The 19,849-nt window shown below is 35.1% G+C and overlaps 1 protein-coding gene and 1 long non-coding RNA gene across 4 annotated transcripts in view; one reads left to right on the forward strand and one right to left on the reverse strand.

Moving 5' to 3' along the window:
* Positions 1 to 3,654, reverse strand: part of LOC116420277 — a 33,851-nt gene extending 30,197 nt beyond the window's left edge. For 2 of the 3 annotated variants that reach the window (XR_004230585.1, XR_004230584.1), the window contains exons 1-2: positions 3,479 to 3,654; positions 3,293 to 3,382 (exon numbers count right to left, since the gene is read on the reverse strand). This is a non-coding gene — a long non-coding RNA (uncharacterized LOC116420277). Of the gene's footprint in view, positions 1 to 2,208; positions 3,157 to 3,292; positions 3,383 to 3,478 lie in introns of those variants that run through there. The other variant, XR_004230586.1, reaches the window with a different exon arrangement.
* On the forward strand, positions 3,639 to 19,766 carry TVP23A (trans-golgi network vesicle protein 23 homolog A). Its single transcript, XM_031944664.1, has 7 exons — positions 3,639 to 3,865; positions 5,369 to 5,448; positions 16,594 to 16,738; positions 17,489 to 17,578; positions 17,788 to 17,916; positions 18,273 to 18,401; positions 18,854 to 19,766. Exons 1-7 carry the CDS (start codon positions 3,857 to 3,859, stop codon positions 18,899 to 18,901), a joined length of 630 nt encoding a protein of 209 aa, XP_031800524.1. The 5' UTR covers positions 3,639 to 3,856; the 3' UTR covers positions 18,902 to 19,766.
* Positions 19,767 to 19,849: the final 83 nt, after the last annotated feature.

Below are 19,849 nucleotides of genomic sequence, written 5' to 3' on the forward strand. Positions count from 1 at the left end.
TGTGACAGGAGGAAAGAGACTAAATTCCAATTATAAGGGATTTATATAAAGGCATGAAAGTAGAAAATGGAATCAGTGAGTATATGGTAAATTGTAAGATATAAATAAATATAAGATAGGTGAGTAGAACAGTTTGCTTCAAAGGTAAAGAACATTAAATAGAATAATATGAAATAAACCTGTAAAGTCAGATTATACAGGGCTTTAAGTTTTAGGGAGAGAAGTTTATATTTTGTCCTATAGGTAATAAGCAGCAACTAATGCTTTTTGAGCAGAGAAGGAACATGGTCAGACCTATTGTAGTAAGATCAATACTTGTTTTGTATTGACACTGTTACTGCATTCACTTTACAGCTGCTCCCTTCAGTGGCTACAGTGGGAACAGGGGGGTGGAGGCCCATTGCTGAGAAAGAGAAGAAGCAGCCAACCCTCTCAGGTCTCATTCAAAATCCCACATACCGGGTAGCCCATGCATGTGGGCTGAGTTAGTTCTTTAAGGGCCAGGGCATTTGGCTTTTCATTTGTTTCATGAATGATGGCAAGCAAGACCTGGTAGATCATGTCAGTGTCTCCTCTTGGCTGACCATTTGGTTTTTGGATTGACAATCAATAGTAGGGCTAAACTAAGTGTTAATAATTTCTGTGTCTGAATTTCAAGATCAAGTGCCAGTTATTTTTTACTGCTCACACTTTTTGGGTAATCTATGCTTCTTTTCCTTTCTCTTCATACAGATGGCAGAGAATTGAGGATATTTTGAGACATTAACCACAATTTGAGGACAGTTAATGACAGTTAGACCAAAAAATTGGTTTGTTTCTATAGGTGATTTCCCAGCCAGACATAACTATCTATGAGCCTTAATTCAATATACATAAGATCTGTTGCCAATTCTGGGGATAAAAAAGCCCCTAAATTTCTGTTGCAATCTCAATTCGCAATGAATCCCTTTTTCATTACTCTTGCCATTTAGTTAATTATTAGCCACTACTGAAGACCTTTCAAGACCTAAGTTTTTTTCAGCCATGTCATATCTAACTTTCAGTCTCTAAATTTCACACTGACATTTTGAGTTGTAGGAGGAAAAAACTTCTGGCAGAGATGAAACCCACTTTCTTCAAAATTACTAGAAAACCCAGTTCTCAGACTCCAGAAAGATGTGGAAATCACTATTCTGGCTATCTATCATAAACCATTCATCTCCAAAATAAGGTGTTCTGTTTTCTTTCTTTAGTCTCCCAAGGAGTGTATGTATATTGTATGTTTGGGGAGCTATTTGGTTAAAGGATACAAGATTTTCTTAATGAAGTAAAAGGCCCTCATTGATGATTCTGCTTCACCCAAATGCATTACTCTGACTGCTCATGAATCAACTCTAAACCCTCTTGGTCATTCACTATTTAAGAAAAATTTTAGTAGTGGCTCTTGGTATGTGTATAGAACTTCTTTCCTCCCTGAAAATTAGGTGCAGATTTCTTTTATCAGTTATGGTCTTGCTCTTGACCCTTTCTTTAATCAGACCACTCCATTTAATTCCTTTGTAATGGGAAGGATTTAAGGCATGCTTAGATTTGACTTTATTGGTGATTTATATGAAGCATATTTGCTTTGCTTGATTAATTGCATTAAAAAGCATTGATATTCATTGCTTCATTCCAATCCAACATGTAGAACTTTGGAAAGAATGCTTATGGTCATGAAAGACCCAGGAGTCCATACTATGTGATAATGAAAAGACTTTCAATTGAATTAGGAACTGGAAGGATTGATCGATCATTCATTACAGTACTGAGTGTGCATCCAGAATGTTAGAGCAGAGTGGCTTTTGAATGAAAAAGGATTACCATGAGTTTACATAGTGAGAATCAAGACTTTCCGTATCAGAAAGCTATCTTCTTTCTCCATTTAGTTCCCACATGTCCCTGAGTATATGATACCTGCTTATTTTGTGTTTATTTTTTCCTGATCTTGGGTGAATGACATAGATAGACAGAATCGACCTGTGAGCTTGTAAGATCAGAATTGATGTCATAGCTCCCCTCAGTAACCTGAGTTAGTAGCAGAGACTATCAGAGTCAATAATGTAGAAGTGTGATCTGGTTTAACCCAGCACTGCAGTGAATTGACTAATGACCTGAGACACCCATGCAGATGTACACTGCATCCTGTAAGGAGCCAACACACTTGAGTAACACAGTGACTTTCCCATTACCAACATCTGGCCCCAAACTAAACTTGGCAAAGATTGGGAGATGAGAGAAAGAGACTCCCAGGGTCAGATTTCCCCCTTGGCTTCATTTTTTCTATATGTATGCTTTAGTATCATGATTCTTTAAATTCATGCCCATTCTTCAAACCCATGAACTTCATTCCCATGGACTTTTTGTGTAAGGCGATAACAGTACCTCCTTAGTTTGAAGAACTTTTTTTTATTATATCTTTTGAGAAAATATTCTCTTATAAAAGTTGATTGAAATAATTTGGTTGATAAATATTGAAAGGAGCATACTGGATAACAATTTGTGATCAATGAAAAATCCTAACACTTCAGGGTTATTTCTAAATCCCTAAAAAAAATAACTGAGTCAACTGTGTTCCAGGGGCCCAATCTGTCAGTGTGAATTGGGGGATTATTCAGTTTCCTACTAGACTTTAAGGATATAAGATTTAAAGATTAATTTTCCATCTATCTAAACCCTCATCCTTCATGGATTATCTGTCACCTCCACTGATGACTCCCATTCATAGTCCTTTAATATTTCCTCCCCCCTCCAACTCCTCTCCAGCCATCCAAAAGTGGAATGAGCTCTCTAGCAAGGGAATGAGCCCCTTTCTATATACTGAAAAGTTTTCAAGCAGTGTCTGGATGATCATTTGTAGAGATATTAAAAGAGGATATTTCTGTTCACATTGTTGGACAAGATCAAAAGGTATAGTGGAAAGAGATATGCATCTGAAGTCATAGGATCTGTGTTCTAATGCAGCTATGCTTACTGCTGGTGAGACTTTAAATTAATTCAACTCTGGTGAATTTGATGGTAAGCTCCTTGAGAGCAGAGACTGGCTCTTGTTTCTTCCTGTGATTGGCGATTAGCACAGAACCCGGCGTACAGTAGCTGCTTAAAAAATGTTGATTGATTGGTTCTCGGTTTCCTCATCTGTAAAATGAGGAAGTTAGACTAGATCTCTATGATCCCTTTCAACACTAAATACTGTGCTTGACCTTAGCTTAAAAAGGTCAAGGTCTCCCACTGCATCCAGCCCCATCGCCGATGGCCTCCATCTATATCTCACCACTAGATCTGAAGCTGGTGATTTGGCAGAGTCACTAAAATCCAGTTCACTTTCAAGTCATGACCTTATCTTCCCCGTTACGGTCCTCTTCTAGAAAGAAAGACAAACTACAATAAATACGCCACCTCTGAGATTTCCCCAAATTTTTGAGAGTGATTCTGTGGCTCCCCAAAGCCTCATCCTCACCTTGACAACAGTATCACCCGCCCGTCTCAGCTAGCACACACCTTTCCTCCAACATCTCATTGGTCAGTCTCTCTTTCCTATTTAGCTCTTCTCTCCAAAGCCCCGCCCTCAGCCCAGGTCGCCAGTGCGCTGGGCAGCCAATCCTGCGCCTGCGCTCTGGGATGTGGAGGGCGGCCTCTTAGCAACTGGTACCTTCGCAGACTGAGCTCAACACGCCGGCCCTCACCTCCATCTCTATCAGCCTATGCCCCTGACCCTACTGCCCTGTGGCGGCCGGACATCAAGAAAAATAAAAAAAATTAAAAAAAAAACAAAACCAAAAAAACAGGCCTCAACCTCGTTGCGCAGTGGGCTGGCCCAAGGTGGCCAGGTGGGAAGATGAAGCAGGTGAGGTGATGGGAAAACGGGGTCGCCTCCGCCCTAGGAAATGAGAGAGTGATAGGAGGGGCCCCGAGGGATTGGCGGTGTGGGAGTGAGGGAGGGAGGAGGTTGTTGTGGCAAGGAGGGACGAAAAATAGGAGGGTCCAGGTTGAGAAATGGTGGGGGGCTGGGGAGCGAGGACTGAATGATGTGAGGGGCTCGGGGTAGGGCTGTAGTGTTAGCTAGAGGAGTGAAGGATTGGGAGGGGAGATGGAGGGAGGAAGGACTAGCGGAAGAAGGGAGAAGATGGGCTGGAAGAAAAGGGATGAGAGGCGCTGGAGCTGGGGTAGGAGAGGGATGGGAGAGATAGGGTGGGAGGAGAAAAAAGGGAGAGGCTGGAGGAAAAGGCAAAGGGAGGGCTCAGTCTTCAGGAGAAGGATGGGAAAGGCTGGGGTAGAGGGAAATGGGAGGGGCTGAGACCATGCTGAAGGCATGGCTGGCATATAGGCATTTCACTTAATATTTGCTTGTTGGCTGACTAACGATAAGGGAAAGAGAAAAGAAGGCTTTAGGTACAATAGGACTGTTGTTGCTCCCCCTTCGTTTTCAAAGAGGACCAATGACATTATGTGGGGAGAGGGGATTAATGGTTTCAAGTAGATAAGGGCAGTTCACAGAGGAGTGTCAGGGAGGGTGATGGGGCTGAGAGTTGAATGTGAAAGAAGATACTGAACTCAGCAGTAAAGTGGGACAATTTGCAATCCTAACAGAGTAAGCTTTTACTAGAAAATGCCCATTGAGTATATGTATGTGCATGTCATTGTGGTACCTCGTCTTGAGATAGGATGGTAGAACAGATAAAGTATTGGACTTAGAGTTAGGAAAGACACTAGAAGCTTATATGTGATTTTGGGCAAGTGGCCACTTTTCTGGACCTCAGTTTCCTCATCTGTAAAATGAGGAGATTGATCTCCATGACCTTTACTAAGGCTCCTTTTAGCTCTAAATCTCTCTCTCACACACATGTATGTATATATGTATATATTATACATATATGTATGTCTATTTACTTATATGTATTTACATATACATATGTATACATGTATATATTTGTTATATGTGTGTGGGTGTGTAAGTAAACAAATTTAAGTGTACATATAAAGATATGTATACATAAATACACACATATACATACACACTCACATAAAGCTCCCTCTATGGTTTCTATTCTTCATTCTTTATGAGAGGCCAGAAGAAATTTAAGACAAAGGGCAGTGTACTTAAACAATTATGGACTCATGTGGTATGGGACAGATAATATGGTTCAAAAGGATATAACAGAATAGGACCCCAATTTAGAGAGGGAAGAAATCTTAAAGGTCATTTAGTGTAGTTTCTTCATATTACAGTTGAGGAAAAAGGCTCAGAAAACTTAAAGGATTTGCCCATGGTCACACAGATTGATCTCGACTCTGAATCCGACATTCTTTCAACTATAGTAATGACTTTCTTGTTTTTGTTTTCTCCTAGTCCCTGGTGGATGACACAGAGGATGTGTCTCTTGATTTTGGAAATGAAGAAGAATTAGCATTGAGGAAAGCTAAAATCAGGTAAATTCATGTAGTATTTCCTAGCCTAGGAATTTTAGTTCTAGCTATGTGATAATAATAGTTGTTTGATTTGGGAGAAATCATTTGCCTTTCCTGAGCCTTAAGTGTAAAATGGTAATAACAGTAGAGAAATTATAAAGAGTAGATAAACTTTTATAACCCACATTGCAATTAAGATGGAAAATAGAAAGTACACTTTAGGGTTAGACATTCCAGACTTTAGTCTTGAGTCATGAACTAGCTTTATGATTTTGGGGAAATTATTTCACTTTTCTAAGCCCCAATTTCATTTTCTACAAAATGATTATTAGATGATTTATAAGTCCTGTCTAACGTCTAAAATTCTGTCCTGTGGCTAAAAGTGGCACTTCTAACTCTAGCTGGCCGTATCAACAGATCAAAATATTGATCAAGAGAAGTAGGTTCCAGAGTGTGAATGGCCTCAATGGGAAAATTGCTGCAATAGAAATAAATCAAAGTGCCTTCTCTAATAAGAGTGATTTAATATCTTCTTATACAGAAGGCACAGTATAAAAGAAAATAAGGAAAGGAGATCACATCAGGTGATCATTCTTTTTTCTCTTTTAGAAGATCATTTGTTTTATTGAAATAGGATTAAATTTTATCAGACCTGGCAGGTTTTAGTCAATTTGCACAGATTTTGACTTTGGAATAAATCATAGTCACTTTTTTCTTAACCTTAAAGACTATTTAAAAATATATAAATGTAACAACGTAAGAAGCTCCCACAGAGATCAGATTATTTCATTTTAAGGAACATTCATGATTACTAAGGAAAATAACCCACAGAATCAAGGAACTAAACAAATTTCAGTTCTCGTTGATTAAAGATATTGCATATTATGAAATTAACTCTTTGCATAGCTTTTGGTTTAACTTCCCTTTACATTGTGTTTACTTAATATGAAATAAACTGTGGAAGCTAAACCATCTGGAAGACGGGGTAACTGTTAGATGTTGGGTACCTTCTTATGGGTCAGTGAAAATTATACCACAAATACTTTCCATTCCCTCCCTTCTCCAAATCCATATATTATCTCATTTGTTCTATTATCTAAATACAACTATATTTGAACCTTTATCTCATCAGTTTGGTAGATATTAGAGAAATTAATAAAGGGAATTAAGGAGAATTAGGGAAGATTTCTTTTTTTTTAATGCAATTACTATACATTTTATTTATTTTTTCAATTATAACTTTTTATTGACAGAACCCATGCCTGGGTAATTTTTTTACATTATCCCTTGCACTCACTTCTGTTCCAACTTTTCCCTTCCCTCCCTCCACCCCCTCCCCCAGATGGCAAGCAGTCCTATACATGTTAAATATGTAGGGAAGATTTCTTAAGGAATGTCTTCAAATAGAGGGGAAGGATCTTGACTCGACCTTCAAATCACAGAGGGCCCAACCAAGGTTAGAGCAGAGAGCTAGAATCATCCAGTTTGTTCTTGCAGACTTTCTGCTGGTGGGATAGGTAGCTTACCACCTATCTGCTATTCTCTTCTCTCCTGGACCTTATTTTCCAAAGGAAGGAAAATATTTCCATTCAGCTTTTACAAATGAGAAAGCAAGACTTTTTTTGGTGAACAGGCAAACTTTTTTTCCTTTGTTATCTTATTACTCTCTCCTTTCTTAGAAGGATTAAATGTATTCTACTTGACTCCAGAGGGCAGAGCTAGAATAAATAGATGTAAATTACAAGAAACAAGTTTCTTTTGGTTAAGCAGGCAAACTTTCTACCACTTTATGGAATAAAATGCTATATTTTATGATACCTTCCTCATCACTATAAGTATTTTATTTATAATACTATAAGTATTTAGTAGCCATATTTGTGACTTTTTTAGAGTTTAGGAGTTGGATAAATATAAATAGGACAGAGAATTGGACTAGATAACCTCTGAAAGTTCTTGAGGTTATAGGATTAAAGAATTAGTTCCAACCCATTCATTTTGTGGAAATTTATTTCCGTAATTAATTTTATAGACTTGTTGGGAATTTCCATAATATAAAAATATGGAAATTCCATAAAATTCATATTCCGGAAACTGAAGTCCAAGAACCTGAAATGCTTTGCTTAAGGTCACCCAGGTAATAAATGGCAGAGTTGATATTTGAACCTAAGTTTTCCAACTCTTAAGTCCCTATTTATGTCCACTGTAGCATGCTGCCTCTCTGATTTTGATTTTTCTTCTCTCTTCCTGGTATTCACTTGTCCCTGCTCTCTAGCCACTTAATACTCTCATATAGTTCTGTACTACCCAACATTCCCCATAATAAGCTTTTACCCAGGTACCCTTCCCCATCTTCCACTCCCTGCCATGTGTTTGATGCACCAAGAGTGCCTCTGCACAGAAACTCCTGTTCTTTTCCTGTTAGGAAGAGTAATCAGACTAAACTAATTTTCACTCAAGTATGAGTGACTGTGTAAGTAGGTGGGGCAGTGCTGGGAAGGGAAAGACAAGGAATAGTTTGGGTGCTAGAAATATTAAAGTATATAAATGCCAGTGGAGTGTGGTGGTTTAGAGCATATAACCTAGAATGAAATAGAAAAATCCATAATCCCTAGTTTTTTAAACCGTGGTTCATGACCCTATTTGGAATCTTGTAACTGAATGTTGGGAATCATGAAATTATCATTTATCATCAGTAAATATACATGTACCTATATAACCAGGATCATATAATAATTTCTTTCGTGAAAAGGGGTCCTAAGTGGAAAAAGTTTAAGAATCCATGCTATCATCTACCTAGTTACAGCATCAGTGAGTAAAACATATGATGAGTCTGAAAACAGAAATAAAATGAATCTGGGGTAAGAATCTGAATATAATTCCTGTTCAGTCAGGAGCTGGACTCAGGGCCCTGATCCAATAAGTCTTTCTACTCTAAAATCAAATCTTGAATAGCCCAGAATTAACTCTTTCCCCCCATGAACTGATATTTTCTCCCAAGAACATTTTCATGTTAAAAGAGAATATGTATTATGCTCAATGATTGTTTTGTTGATGATTTTAAAAAATTTCTTGTTGACTTAAAAAATTAATTTAGATTTAATGTTTATGGAGTGCATGAAATGAGAGGGAAGAAGTTTATGAACTAAACTAAAAGCTAAGATAAAGTTGTTTTCTACTGGATTGTAATGTCCTGGTAGATAGACTTTGCCTCTTTATTTCTCTCTCCAGCACAGTGCTCTTTGCATTTTTAGATGTCAGTGCATAAGTTTTTTATTTTTATTGTTTTATTGGAAGGAGACTTGTGGATTATTTTAATTGGTATTTTGTTTTCTGCACTCAAGTTCTGGGTATTTTTTTTTTTTTTGTATGACTTCTTACATTGTGATGATCAAGTTTTTCAACTTGTCTTGTTCTTCTAGGAGTCTCTATGATCTCCAAATTGTCTCTCTTCAGTTTTACTTTGAGATCAGTGTCTTTTTCTTCTAGAGAGATCATGTGTTCTTTTAATATATTTGCTTTTTGATTCTCTTTTTTTTGTAGATCATCCTTCATTTCAGTCTTTTTTTTTTTTTCTTTCCTAATCTCTTATTTTCTTTTTCACTTCTTGGAGAGATTTACCACAATTTTTTTTTTTTTTTGCTATTTTTTTTCTGCTGTACAAGCCATAAATTCTGCCATTTTGTTCTTTTCTAAGTTTATTCAAGATTCTGAGTTCCTTCTTGAACCATTCTGAAACATTGTGCTAAAGTTTCGTGTTCTATTGGGAATTCATAGGGTTTTTGCTTCATGGTTCAATTTCCTTTGTTTAAAAATATTTAGAAGATTTTATAATCCTTTGAAAGTTTTGGTAGGCAAATCTTTTTCTTTTAGCATCTTCTCTACTATTTCATCTCTTTGGTTTTTAATTGCATTTTCTTCTTAAAATTTTTTGTGCTTTTAGCCTTCTTTTTGTCAATAACTTTCTGATTTTTCCCCATTTGATGATATATTTACCTCTGGGGCTACACTACAAGGCTGCCTCAGCCTCCTCCCATGTGAAGAATTTGCTTTTCACTAGTTTTGATCTCTGCCCTTAGTATCTTCTGGAAGTCCAGAACTAGATATGTTTAGAATCAATACCACTTTCTTCCAGATCTTAATTCAGTAGCTGTTCCTTTTCAGTGCAGCCATGTACAGTGGCTTCTACCTTTATTCTTTACTTCCCTGCTTGTGCTGACTCAATCAGTACCTGATGTCTTTTGTGAAATTAGTGGAGTTTGGGTTGGATGTTCAGGACAGTCTTTTTATTAAATCCCAAGATTTGCTAACCTAGAGACCCCTGTAGTCAGCAAGAACCCTGATTTCCCTTCTTCTATACCGTTTTAGTCTCCTTCCCAGGCTTTGCTTATTTCATTGCATATTATAGTAGGTTTAGGTGTGCTAGCAAAGATTTTGCTTACAGGAAGCAAATTCCTGAGTGGGTCCAGAAGCAGAATCCATGTATTAGTTTGCATACCCAGTTATAGCAGAGAGACAGGTAAGGGAAAGCCATCAAATAGGGGTGTTATGGATTAGCATTCTACATTGTTAGTTTTAAAAATTTTTTTTTCGGATTTCTCCATTTCTGGTTCTGTGTTTAAGTTGTACTTAACCCTTTTACCTTAATGTCTGAGCCTTTTTTTTTTTTTTTTTTTGAGAGATAGAGGGACTGAAGAAAATGTGTAGTCCTTTAACTTGTGGGTCAAAAGCTCCCAAAGCCCACACATTATAGGTATTTAATAAATTCCTGATGAATCTATAAAAATGGGTTATCTTAATTATGTTCAGATTCCTCCTTCAAGCCCACTCCCCTAAAGTAAAATGATAGATTGCAGTTCTATAACATATGTCCGATCCTTTTTTAATCCCATTTAAAATTTTCTATTTACTTTGTTTACTTGTGCACAAGTTAGTCCTTATTTGAAACAAATCATTTAAGGTATCCTCCTACTTCTGTAACTACTTTAATAAGTCTATGTACTTGAGTATCCCCATACTTTTATGGCATGTTATCTTTTGAAGTCACTATATTAATGTATTAGTATTTGTCAGATGAATAAAAGATTTGGCTTTATGCTGCCATACAGGTACATGGTTGAAGTCTTCATTCACTAGATTAGATCCCAATACTTCCTTATCCTTCACTCATAGAAGACATTAGAATGATTGCAGGGTATGGCGTAACATGAAGAAAAAACTGATCAAACCGAACCTGTTTGTTTCCCTTTAATTGACTTGTATGGGTTTTGTTCATCCACCTGCCAAGAGAATTATCACAAATACTAAAAACAAGATGTCACTTTAAAATAAAGAACAGAAGAAAAATAATGTATGATGATTAAAAAGGGAGCATAAACTTTTATTCATTTCCATACCCAAATCTTTATTATTATGACTTTTAGTGAGAAGGTATGAGTAGTCATTTATGTCACCTACTTAGGAGTACCACGTAGGTCAGAAATAGAACATTTCCCCTAATTTGGAAGGAGGAGGTGGAATGAGGAGGTATAACAAGTAAAATATAAGAAGGAAAATGGAATCTAGGCCACAGCTACACAATGCAATAATGAATTTAATCAATTCAAACAGGACAGTTGTGTAAAAAAAATTAGTCAATTATATTGTTTGACTAAATTCTTTGAGCAAACACAATAAAAATCATTAATAATAATGGTGAAGATATGCATAGGTTTGTCCATTATCATAATCTGATTTCTGTTATTTCTAATTTAAGGATACAGATTTTTTTGGTCTTGATGAATATTGATTCTCTTACATTAAATATATCTTTAGAACATAAGCCTGCTTTACTGAATTAGGGGGAGCAACTAATTTCTGAAGGGGCAACTATCTTTGTATTTTCCTTTGTTATGAATACACTTAATCGTATGTGCTTTTAATAGCTAAGTACAACAGCATTTTTTTTCTATAGTATTTAGGACTGTAACACTACATCAATCAAGTAACTCACTCTGGAGAACACAACATTTGTTTTAAAAGTGGAGAAACAAACATAATGTTGTCAACCTTGACAGTGCTTTAATTAAGTGATTTCATTTCCCCCTTTCAACATCTGTTCCCACATTTAGATGTTGACATACTAAACTAGTCAAATAGGGAAGAATTGCTTGGCTCATAACTTTAAATTTATAACAAATTATTTTGTTAGTAATTTATTATAAGGAAAGTGATGAATTCTTATTGGTAGAAAAGAGAAGGCTCCTCTGGGGGAAAAAAAATTAAAAGAAAGATGGTGTGGTGAAAAGGTAGGGATGGGAAAAGGTAGAAGATAGCCAGGCTGAGTTTAAATTGGACTCCATAAATAAGAGAGAATAACCCACTTTACTTTAAGGAATAGGACAGGGAATATGTTTAAAAAAATAAAAAAAGGAAAGCCTTGTCCTAAGAAAGCTCTGTCCTTCTTCCCTTTACAAGTTATAACCTATGCATTTTTGTAGTGCTGACAATCAAATCTATTCCCTTCTGTGAAGACATAACATAAAAACAAAAGACTGACTTTTAAGATTTTGCTTCTGTCTTAGCACAATATCCTTTTTCGTGAAAGCAGGGGAAATGTTTAAACCTGTTGGGTGTACAAACTTTACTAATATTAATCCAAGATATATTGTCATGAAAAAGCAGATTCTAGAGATCAGGGGCAATATAAATTGATCATAAAGAATGTTTAATATGACCTATTCTGAAAGAACTTAAATGTTCTTAAATAACTATCTTATTTATTTCTGTTGGTATCATTTCCCTTTTTGGTTCCGATCTATGATTTCACTGGTGTAGGGTAAGGAAACCATTTCTACAAATACAGATCAACCACTGGTCTTCACTTTGGAGTCTTAAAGTAGAGGTTCTTAACTTAGGCTATGTATATTTGTTGTGTACATATGCACACACATATATGTACCCATATACACAGATATACATATAATATTCCACATATGTATAATTACATTTTAATATTTTTGGTTTCCATTATAATATTATGTTTTATCTTATGTACTTAAAAGCACCATTCTGAGGGAAATAACAATAGGGTTTCACCAAACTGGCAAAGGGGTCCATGACACCAATAAACTGAAGAACCCCCTGTTTGCATTTTAGAGAATTGTTTGAAAGAGTTAAGAGACTAAATAGTCTAAAAAGAGTCACAAAGTACTTTACATTTGTGCTTGAATAAAACCTTGATTAAGTAGAATCCAGTTGATCACTATCCTAAAGTACTGGTAGCTCCCTCCCCAACTCCTTCTCCCAGCCAAACAGTATATTTAACTATGAAGAGAAAAAAAAAAAGGCAAGAAAAAAAAGTAGGCGTCAGGGATCAAAAACCTTTGGGGGAGAAGCTAGATGGCGCAGTGGATAAAGTAAAAGCCCTGAAGTCAGGAGGACCTGAGTTTAAATCTGGCGTCAAATACCTAACACTTCCTAGCTGTGTGACCCTGGGTAAGTCACTTAACCCCAATTGCCTCAGCAATCAATCAATCAATCAAACTTTTAAGATATTATCTCAGTGCTGGTAATTTTTTAGACAGCCTTCTGAATTTGCCGACATAGTGATAGAAATGACTCAACTATTTTAAGATCCTTAATTATTCCAAATATTGTTAGTAAGAGGCAACTTTCCATAGTGGAGAGTGTTAGACTTAGGAACTGGCAAGATCTTAGTCATGTCATGAATAAAAATCCCCAAGAGGCACTGTTTCTGGGTAATTAATAATCAACTTATTAATTAAGCTAGCCAGCAATCAATAAATTAATGATTAGAGAGTTCTCTCAGTAACCAATCTAAGAAAGACCCTTGAAATCCCTTCTGAAGAGGGACTCCCCTGGCAAGTAAAGTTCAATCCTGATTGGTGAAATTTAATGAGGAGGTGGGCTAAAAGTTTTCAGCTCCTCCTGAGAATGAGGCTTGATCATAAAATTCAGCAGCTGCAAGACATTTCCATCATGACCTGTCTGGCTGTTTTTCTTCTTCATGAACTGGGTTGCCCTTAAGGCAACTCTTAACTGATGGTCAACTCTTAATTGATGGTGATCAAAGACAGGGGATTCTTCCTTCAGGCAAAAGCTCATACAGACTGGATTCTGTTTATACTTTGAAAAGAAATTAGATTTCCCAATTGGGTGGGATTCCATCCAATCTAATGAATGAGCATGTGCCTTGAAAGCTAGATGAAATCTGTCAGCCATGCCCTCAGCCATGGCTGACTGATCTTTTCAGAGATTAGATTATAACAGAAATGAAAGGAAATAGGGTAGATCAAAAATTAGTAGTTATTTAAATAATTCCTCTAGGCCTGTTTGTTCTTATGTAAAAAAAGGCTGTGGGATTTGATGTCCTCTGAGGGCCCTTTTAAATCTGTTTCTATGATCTCATAATCCTTAACATAATGTACAAATTAAAGCAGGAAACAATACAGTAGGAAGAATTAATAAGAATAGAACAAAAAAAGGCCTTCAAGTCCTCATTTGACCTAATGAGCATTTAGATCAAATAAGTGTTGACTAAAGTCTCACTATCTAGTATTTAAACATCAAGGTCGGCTTAGAAAGACAAGATAACTGCCAAAAATTGTGAAAATTCAATTATTATTTTTCCATGTAAATAGTATATCTTATTTTTCCAGTTACATGTAAAGATAGTTTTCAATATTCATTTTTAATTGACTTTGAGATCCAAATTTGTTTCCCTTCCCCTTCCCCAAGATGAGTCAATCTGATATAAGTTATACATATACAACAATCATGTTAAACATATTTCCACATTAGTCATTTTGTGGAAAAAAAAAAAAAACAGAACAAAAGGTTAAAAATCATGAAAAAAAAAATGAAAATATGCTTTGATCTGCATCCAGATTCCATGCCATCATCACTTGGGCAAAGGGCATCCAGTTTAGTGATTTTGGGGGTATATAGTTCTAAATTGCTTTCCAGAATGGCTTAAACCAATTCACAGCTCCATCAACAAAGCCTGTCTTCTTCAAGCCCCTCCAACAATGAACATTTTTTCCTTTTTTGTTATTTTTGTTAACAATGATTGTGAATTACCCATGCATATAACTTGTAAATAAAAAGCTATTTAAAAAAATGATTGTGAAGTAAAACTTTAGAATTGCTTTGACTTCGATGCATTTTCAAATGGTTGTTGATAGATTGGAGTTTTTACTCTGAAAATTGCCTGTTTACATAAAAATATTTTGGTGCTAGTAAAGAAACAGAATTTGATCAACAACACATTATGATGTATACAATATATAAAGAAATAAAAGCACAGTAGCTTAGTGTTTGATAAGCCTAAAGATTCCAGCAATTAGGGCAAGAATTCACTTTTTGACTAAAACTGTGGGGAAAATTGTAAAGCAGCTTGGAAGAAACTATATATAGTTTTTATATTTCACACCACTTAACAAGATTTCATACCATATACCAAGCTCCAAATGGGTACAAGACTTGTTTAAGCAGTGGCATAAGTCAAAGTAGCATGATAAACAAATGTGAAGAGCAACAGGTAATGTTAGATGTATGAGTAGGGGACCAAAAAAGGTTAGAGAGAGGAGATAAAATTGATGATTTTAATTACATAGAATTAGAACATTTTTAACATCAAAACTCCCAGTGAAGCTAAAATTAGAAGAGAGAATAATGGGAGAAAACTTCTTGTAGCAAGTTTCTCTGAAAAAGGTCTCATTTACAAGATGCATAGGTAAGAGATTTAAATTTGCATAAATAAGTCATTTCCATATTGATAAGAGGTCAGAGGATCTTTAGTCATAAGAAAGATTTTTCTTCACACCCATCAGGTATGCAAAGTTGACAAAAAAGGAAAAGGACAGATGTTGGAGGGGCTGTGAGAAAACAGGTACATTAGTGCATGGCTAGAACAGCAGAGAATTGGTCCAATTATTCTGGAAAGCAATTTGGAATTATGCCTCCAAAGCTATAAAACCCTTTGACCCAATGAAACCACTTATTAGATGCAAACTATGTGTACAAAAATATTTATAGTAGCTACTTTTTATGTGATGGTAAAGAATCAGACAATGAAGAGGTAGCCATTAACTGGCAAAAGGTTGAACAAGTTATGATTTATGAATATTATGAAATACTACTGAACTGTAAGAAATGACAATGAGGATGATTTCAGAGAAACCTGGGAAAACTTGTAATGAAGTGATATAGTGAAGTGAACAGAACTAGGAAAACAATTCACAATTCCAAAAGAATCATAATAAAACATCTTACCTACCTTCTGAGAATGAATGATGGACAGAGTCCAAGATGAGCCTTTTTTTTTTTTTCTGGTCATAGAAAATGGGATTTTTTTCATTTTGTTATATGTATTTGTAGGAGGTTTTCTTTTTCTTGCTTTCTCAGAAGAGAGTGGGAGGGAGAAAAGGCTGATCTTCATTTGAAATTTGTTCTTAATGACTATTTTCTTTGTTCAAAATAGTGAATAATCATACTCTGGCTGAGAAAAAATGATGGTTTAGGCTTTAAACAAATCCTATCCTGAAGCATCTATTTTGAAGGCTCAGGATCAGTTATTTTTCAAAAAGAAAAAAATACATATACAATGATGCAAACAGAATAACCATAAAAAAAAAAAAAACCTGAAAAAGGAGCATTGTAAAATTATAACAAACAAGCTTGACCTCAGAGATAGATATGAGAGGATACTTTCCTTTAATTTTGTTTTTCAGCACTTAGATATGTATGGAACGTATAAAATTTCAATTTCTTTTGATGAATTGGTCAATTTTGCTGAAATTTTTTCCCCTTTTCTTCCTTTCCTAAAATTCTGTTGTATGGCATGACTCACTGGGAGGGAGGAGTAGAAATATGGGGAAAATCTAAGCAATGTAAAAACAAAAGATACTATGGGAGCATTTTAAACAAAAGATATCAATTTTTTAAAGTCAATTTAAAACAAAAGATACATTAGTATCAATATTATTTATTTAGACATTTAGTAGTTTTCCATAAAATCTATAGTCTAAATTTCTAGCTGTCATAAAATATCAAGGAATGAATTGTCTACATTTGAATGTAATTCAGGGATAGATTCTGCAATCCTGGATTAACAATGTTTTCATATTTACCATTAAAGCTAGTAAGTGTTTTGGATTATTTTCCTAGGCATCCACTGGCCACCTTTTTCCACCTATTTTTCCGAGTGAGTGCTATCATTACCTACTTGTTCTGTGACTGGTTCAGCAAAAGCTTTGTTGCCTGTTTTGTCACTATTCTTCTTCTTCTGTCCTTTGACTTTTGGTCTGTCAAGGTAAGACAAATCTTGCACCAGCAATGGATTTGTTTCCAATAATTTTATAATCCTTATTGGCAGATTGTGACTTTTTGATCAATTTGAGTATTTAAAAAATACAATTTGGACAAAGATATAGATTATTACACCTGAGATTTCACTGAAAAAGGGAATGGTAGGATGAGGAAACACCTTTTATCAATGTGGGGTGGTTAGAGAGCTGCCTAGGGTGCTGAAATTAAGTGACTTGCCTCAGGTCCCACAGTGTGTGCCAGATCCCAAGCCTTCCCTAGGTTCAGCCCTCTAAAAAGTATTACTTTGGTCAAATTAACTATTTAAGGATATGGAAACATTGTTACTGAAAGCTGGTGGAAAAGTTACAGCATTTACTTCTTTACTGATGGCAACAAATAAAAGTATCTATCTTATTTATGAACTTTAGCTCAGATGGCAATTTTGTTATCTATCAGATTCTGGGTGATTCTATGTCTCTCCTATTTTAGAAGTTATTTCTGCAATAATAGATGGGTCAGACTTTATCACCTTTAAAAAAAAAAAAACAAAATCAGGTATCACTAAAACTAATTTAAAGAAAATAGCATGTTTGAACCTCCCTTCTTTTCCTGTTCCCATGACAGTTATTAATATACATGACTTACATTTTACCTGCCATTAAAAGGGGTTACTCTTTCTGTGTGGTATGTTTGTAATAACATAGTGAGTTAAAGGAAAATTGCATCTTATAGTTAATTTGTCCGTTTTCATTAGAATGTGACAGGAAGACTCATGGTTGGCTTACGCTGGTGGAACCAGATAGATGAAGATGGAAAAAGTCATTGGATTTTTGAAGCTAAAAAGGTATTAAGAATTGAGTTAAGGAGAAACTAAAAATTGTTAAATTTTTATATTGGTTTGTTCCAGGATTTGTACCTGTCTTGATTCCTGCCCTGCACAAGATGTATCCCTACTGCCTCTTTTCTGGTACATGCATATTGTGAACAGTACAAGTAAAATCAATATAAACCACAGCATATCACATTTTAACTCAAACCACTTTCTCTTAACAGGTGTCTTTAAATAATTCAACTGGAACAGAAGCTGAAGCTAGAATTTTCTGGCTTGGTCTAATTATCTGTCCATTGATCTGGACTGTATTCTTCTTTAGCACCTTATTCTCCCTGAAGCTTAAGTGGCTAGTAAGTCATTACCATCTTCACTCAAAGCTTTTGTTATCTTCTTAAATCAAGTAGTCACAGGAGTTGTGGGGTTCTGAAATACCATTTTAAAGCTGCATCCTGCCTCTATTTGCATCCTGCCAATTATTTGCATAAACCAAATTACTTAAATTATATTTAAAGATGAACTTATTTACTGCGAAGATCGGGTTTATCCAATGATGAAACAAAATATTAATAGTATAACCAAATCACATTTCATAGTTTTCTTAAAAAGAAAATGAAAATAGATTAAAATCAGATCAAGGTGGTTGATGTGAAAAAAACCTTAGGATTTTTTTAAAAATAAAAATACTTTTTTTCTTTTTTCCTGACAGGCACTTGTGATTGCTGGCATCTGCCTCCAAACTGCTAATTTATATGGATACATCCACTGTAAAATAGGAGGACAAAAAAGTATCACTAAAGTCACATCAAGATTTCTATCCCAGGCAGTATTTCAGAGAGTAAGTTAGAGGTAGTTGTATATCTTAAGTTTGTGCCAAAGCCCCTAAAGTATATCAAAGGAAAGAGCTACTTCATGTAACCACATATCATACCTCAAGTTTTTTAGTTTGCATGTAAGTCAAGCTAGCATTCAAAAGATTTAAGTACTAATAAGAAAAGATGAAACCCCAAACTTCTCACTAATAAGATTAGTATCTTCTGATAAATATAGCTAATTTTAAGTTGCTTTTAAATTTTGAAGAAATTAGTTATGGGAATACCTTATTTTATATTTCTAAACTGTAATGTCTTATGATGAAGCTAATTAACACATAACCCTGTGGATTAGTAATCTTTCTTAATTTGTAAATCATGAACTATTGGTTAAGTTATTAAATGTTTTCATGCTTAAGTTTTGTTTCTTTTTATACAGAAATAGTAATAAAACATCAACATAGTTTCTATTTTACAGGAGTGTCAAGATGAATTTCAAAAGCCTGGTCCCACAAACATTAAATGAGAAGCAGAGACTCTTCATTACCTTCAGAATAAGATTCTAACACTAAATTAGCATTTGTGATCCACTATGTAATTTGACTCCATTTATCTATTCAATCTTTCTGGTCTTATTGTACCTTGAACAAGCTATGCATACTTTTTGACTTGGATTTCATTTAATCCACATCCTTCCAAACCACTGAAGCTTTTCTTAGCTGTTCCTATTATACTGCCCTCATATGAATTCATAATCCTTAAATAAGTACCACTTTATTTGATACTTACATAATACTTTGACTTCTTGATGGAATAATGGAAAAGTGCTGGAGTAAGATGACTGGTTCAAATCTGAACTAAAGTATTTATTATTATAGTAAGTAAGCTTCTTTTCAGATAAAAATGAATACATGATATGCTTATCAATGTTCTGAGGATCAAATGAGAATATATTTAAAAGAACTTTGTAAACTTCTATACAAATAAATTCAAAACAGTGTCATTGTCCAAACCAAACAGTATACTCCTTCTCTGTATCTTCTTCAATGCATGGCACATAAGTGCTTAATATAAATAACCACTTGTTGGATTTTCTTGATTAAAAACATAGTTGGTAACTGTGAAACTGTCGAGCAATTTTACAAATAGCAGCAATAGTCAAGAACTGATAATGTATGTGAAAGCTTACCTCTCCTTCCCCTCTACCTGGTAAACTTTGATCTAAACTTTGATCTTAGAAAATCCAAGGAAAACATAAGCCACAACTATTATACACTTTATATTAAGGTACAAATCGATGCAATCTGAATAGGTGGAAGAAATATCCATACCATAAAAATGACAGATTGTTAAAAGATGTTGAATATACCAATTGAAATTTGTTTTCCCTACAGAATAATTTTTTTTTGAGAGAGAGTTGAGGAAATTAGATGAAAAGTTCTCCAATGGCATGCTGCTGCTGTTGCTATTTAGG

Source organism: Sarcophilus harrisii, chromosome 1 (genome assembly GCF_902635505.1).
Source record: "Sarcophilus harrisii chromosome 1, mSarHar1.11, whole genome shotgun sequence".
Classification (NCBI taxonomy): Eukaryota; Metazoa; Chordata; class Mammalia; order Dasyuromorphia; family Dasyuridae; genus Sarcophilus; species Sarcophilus harrisii.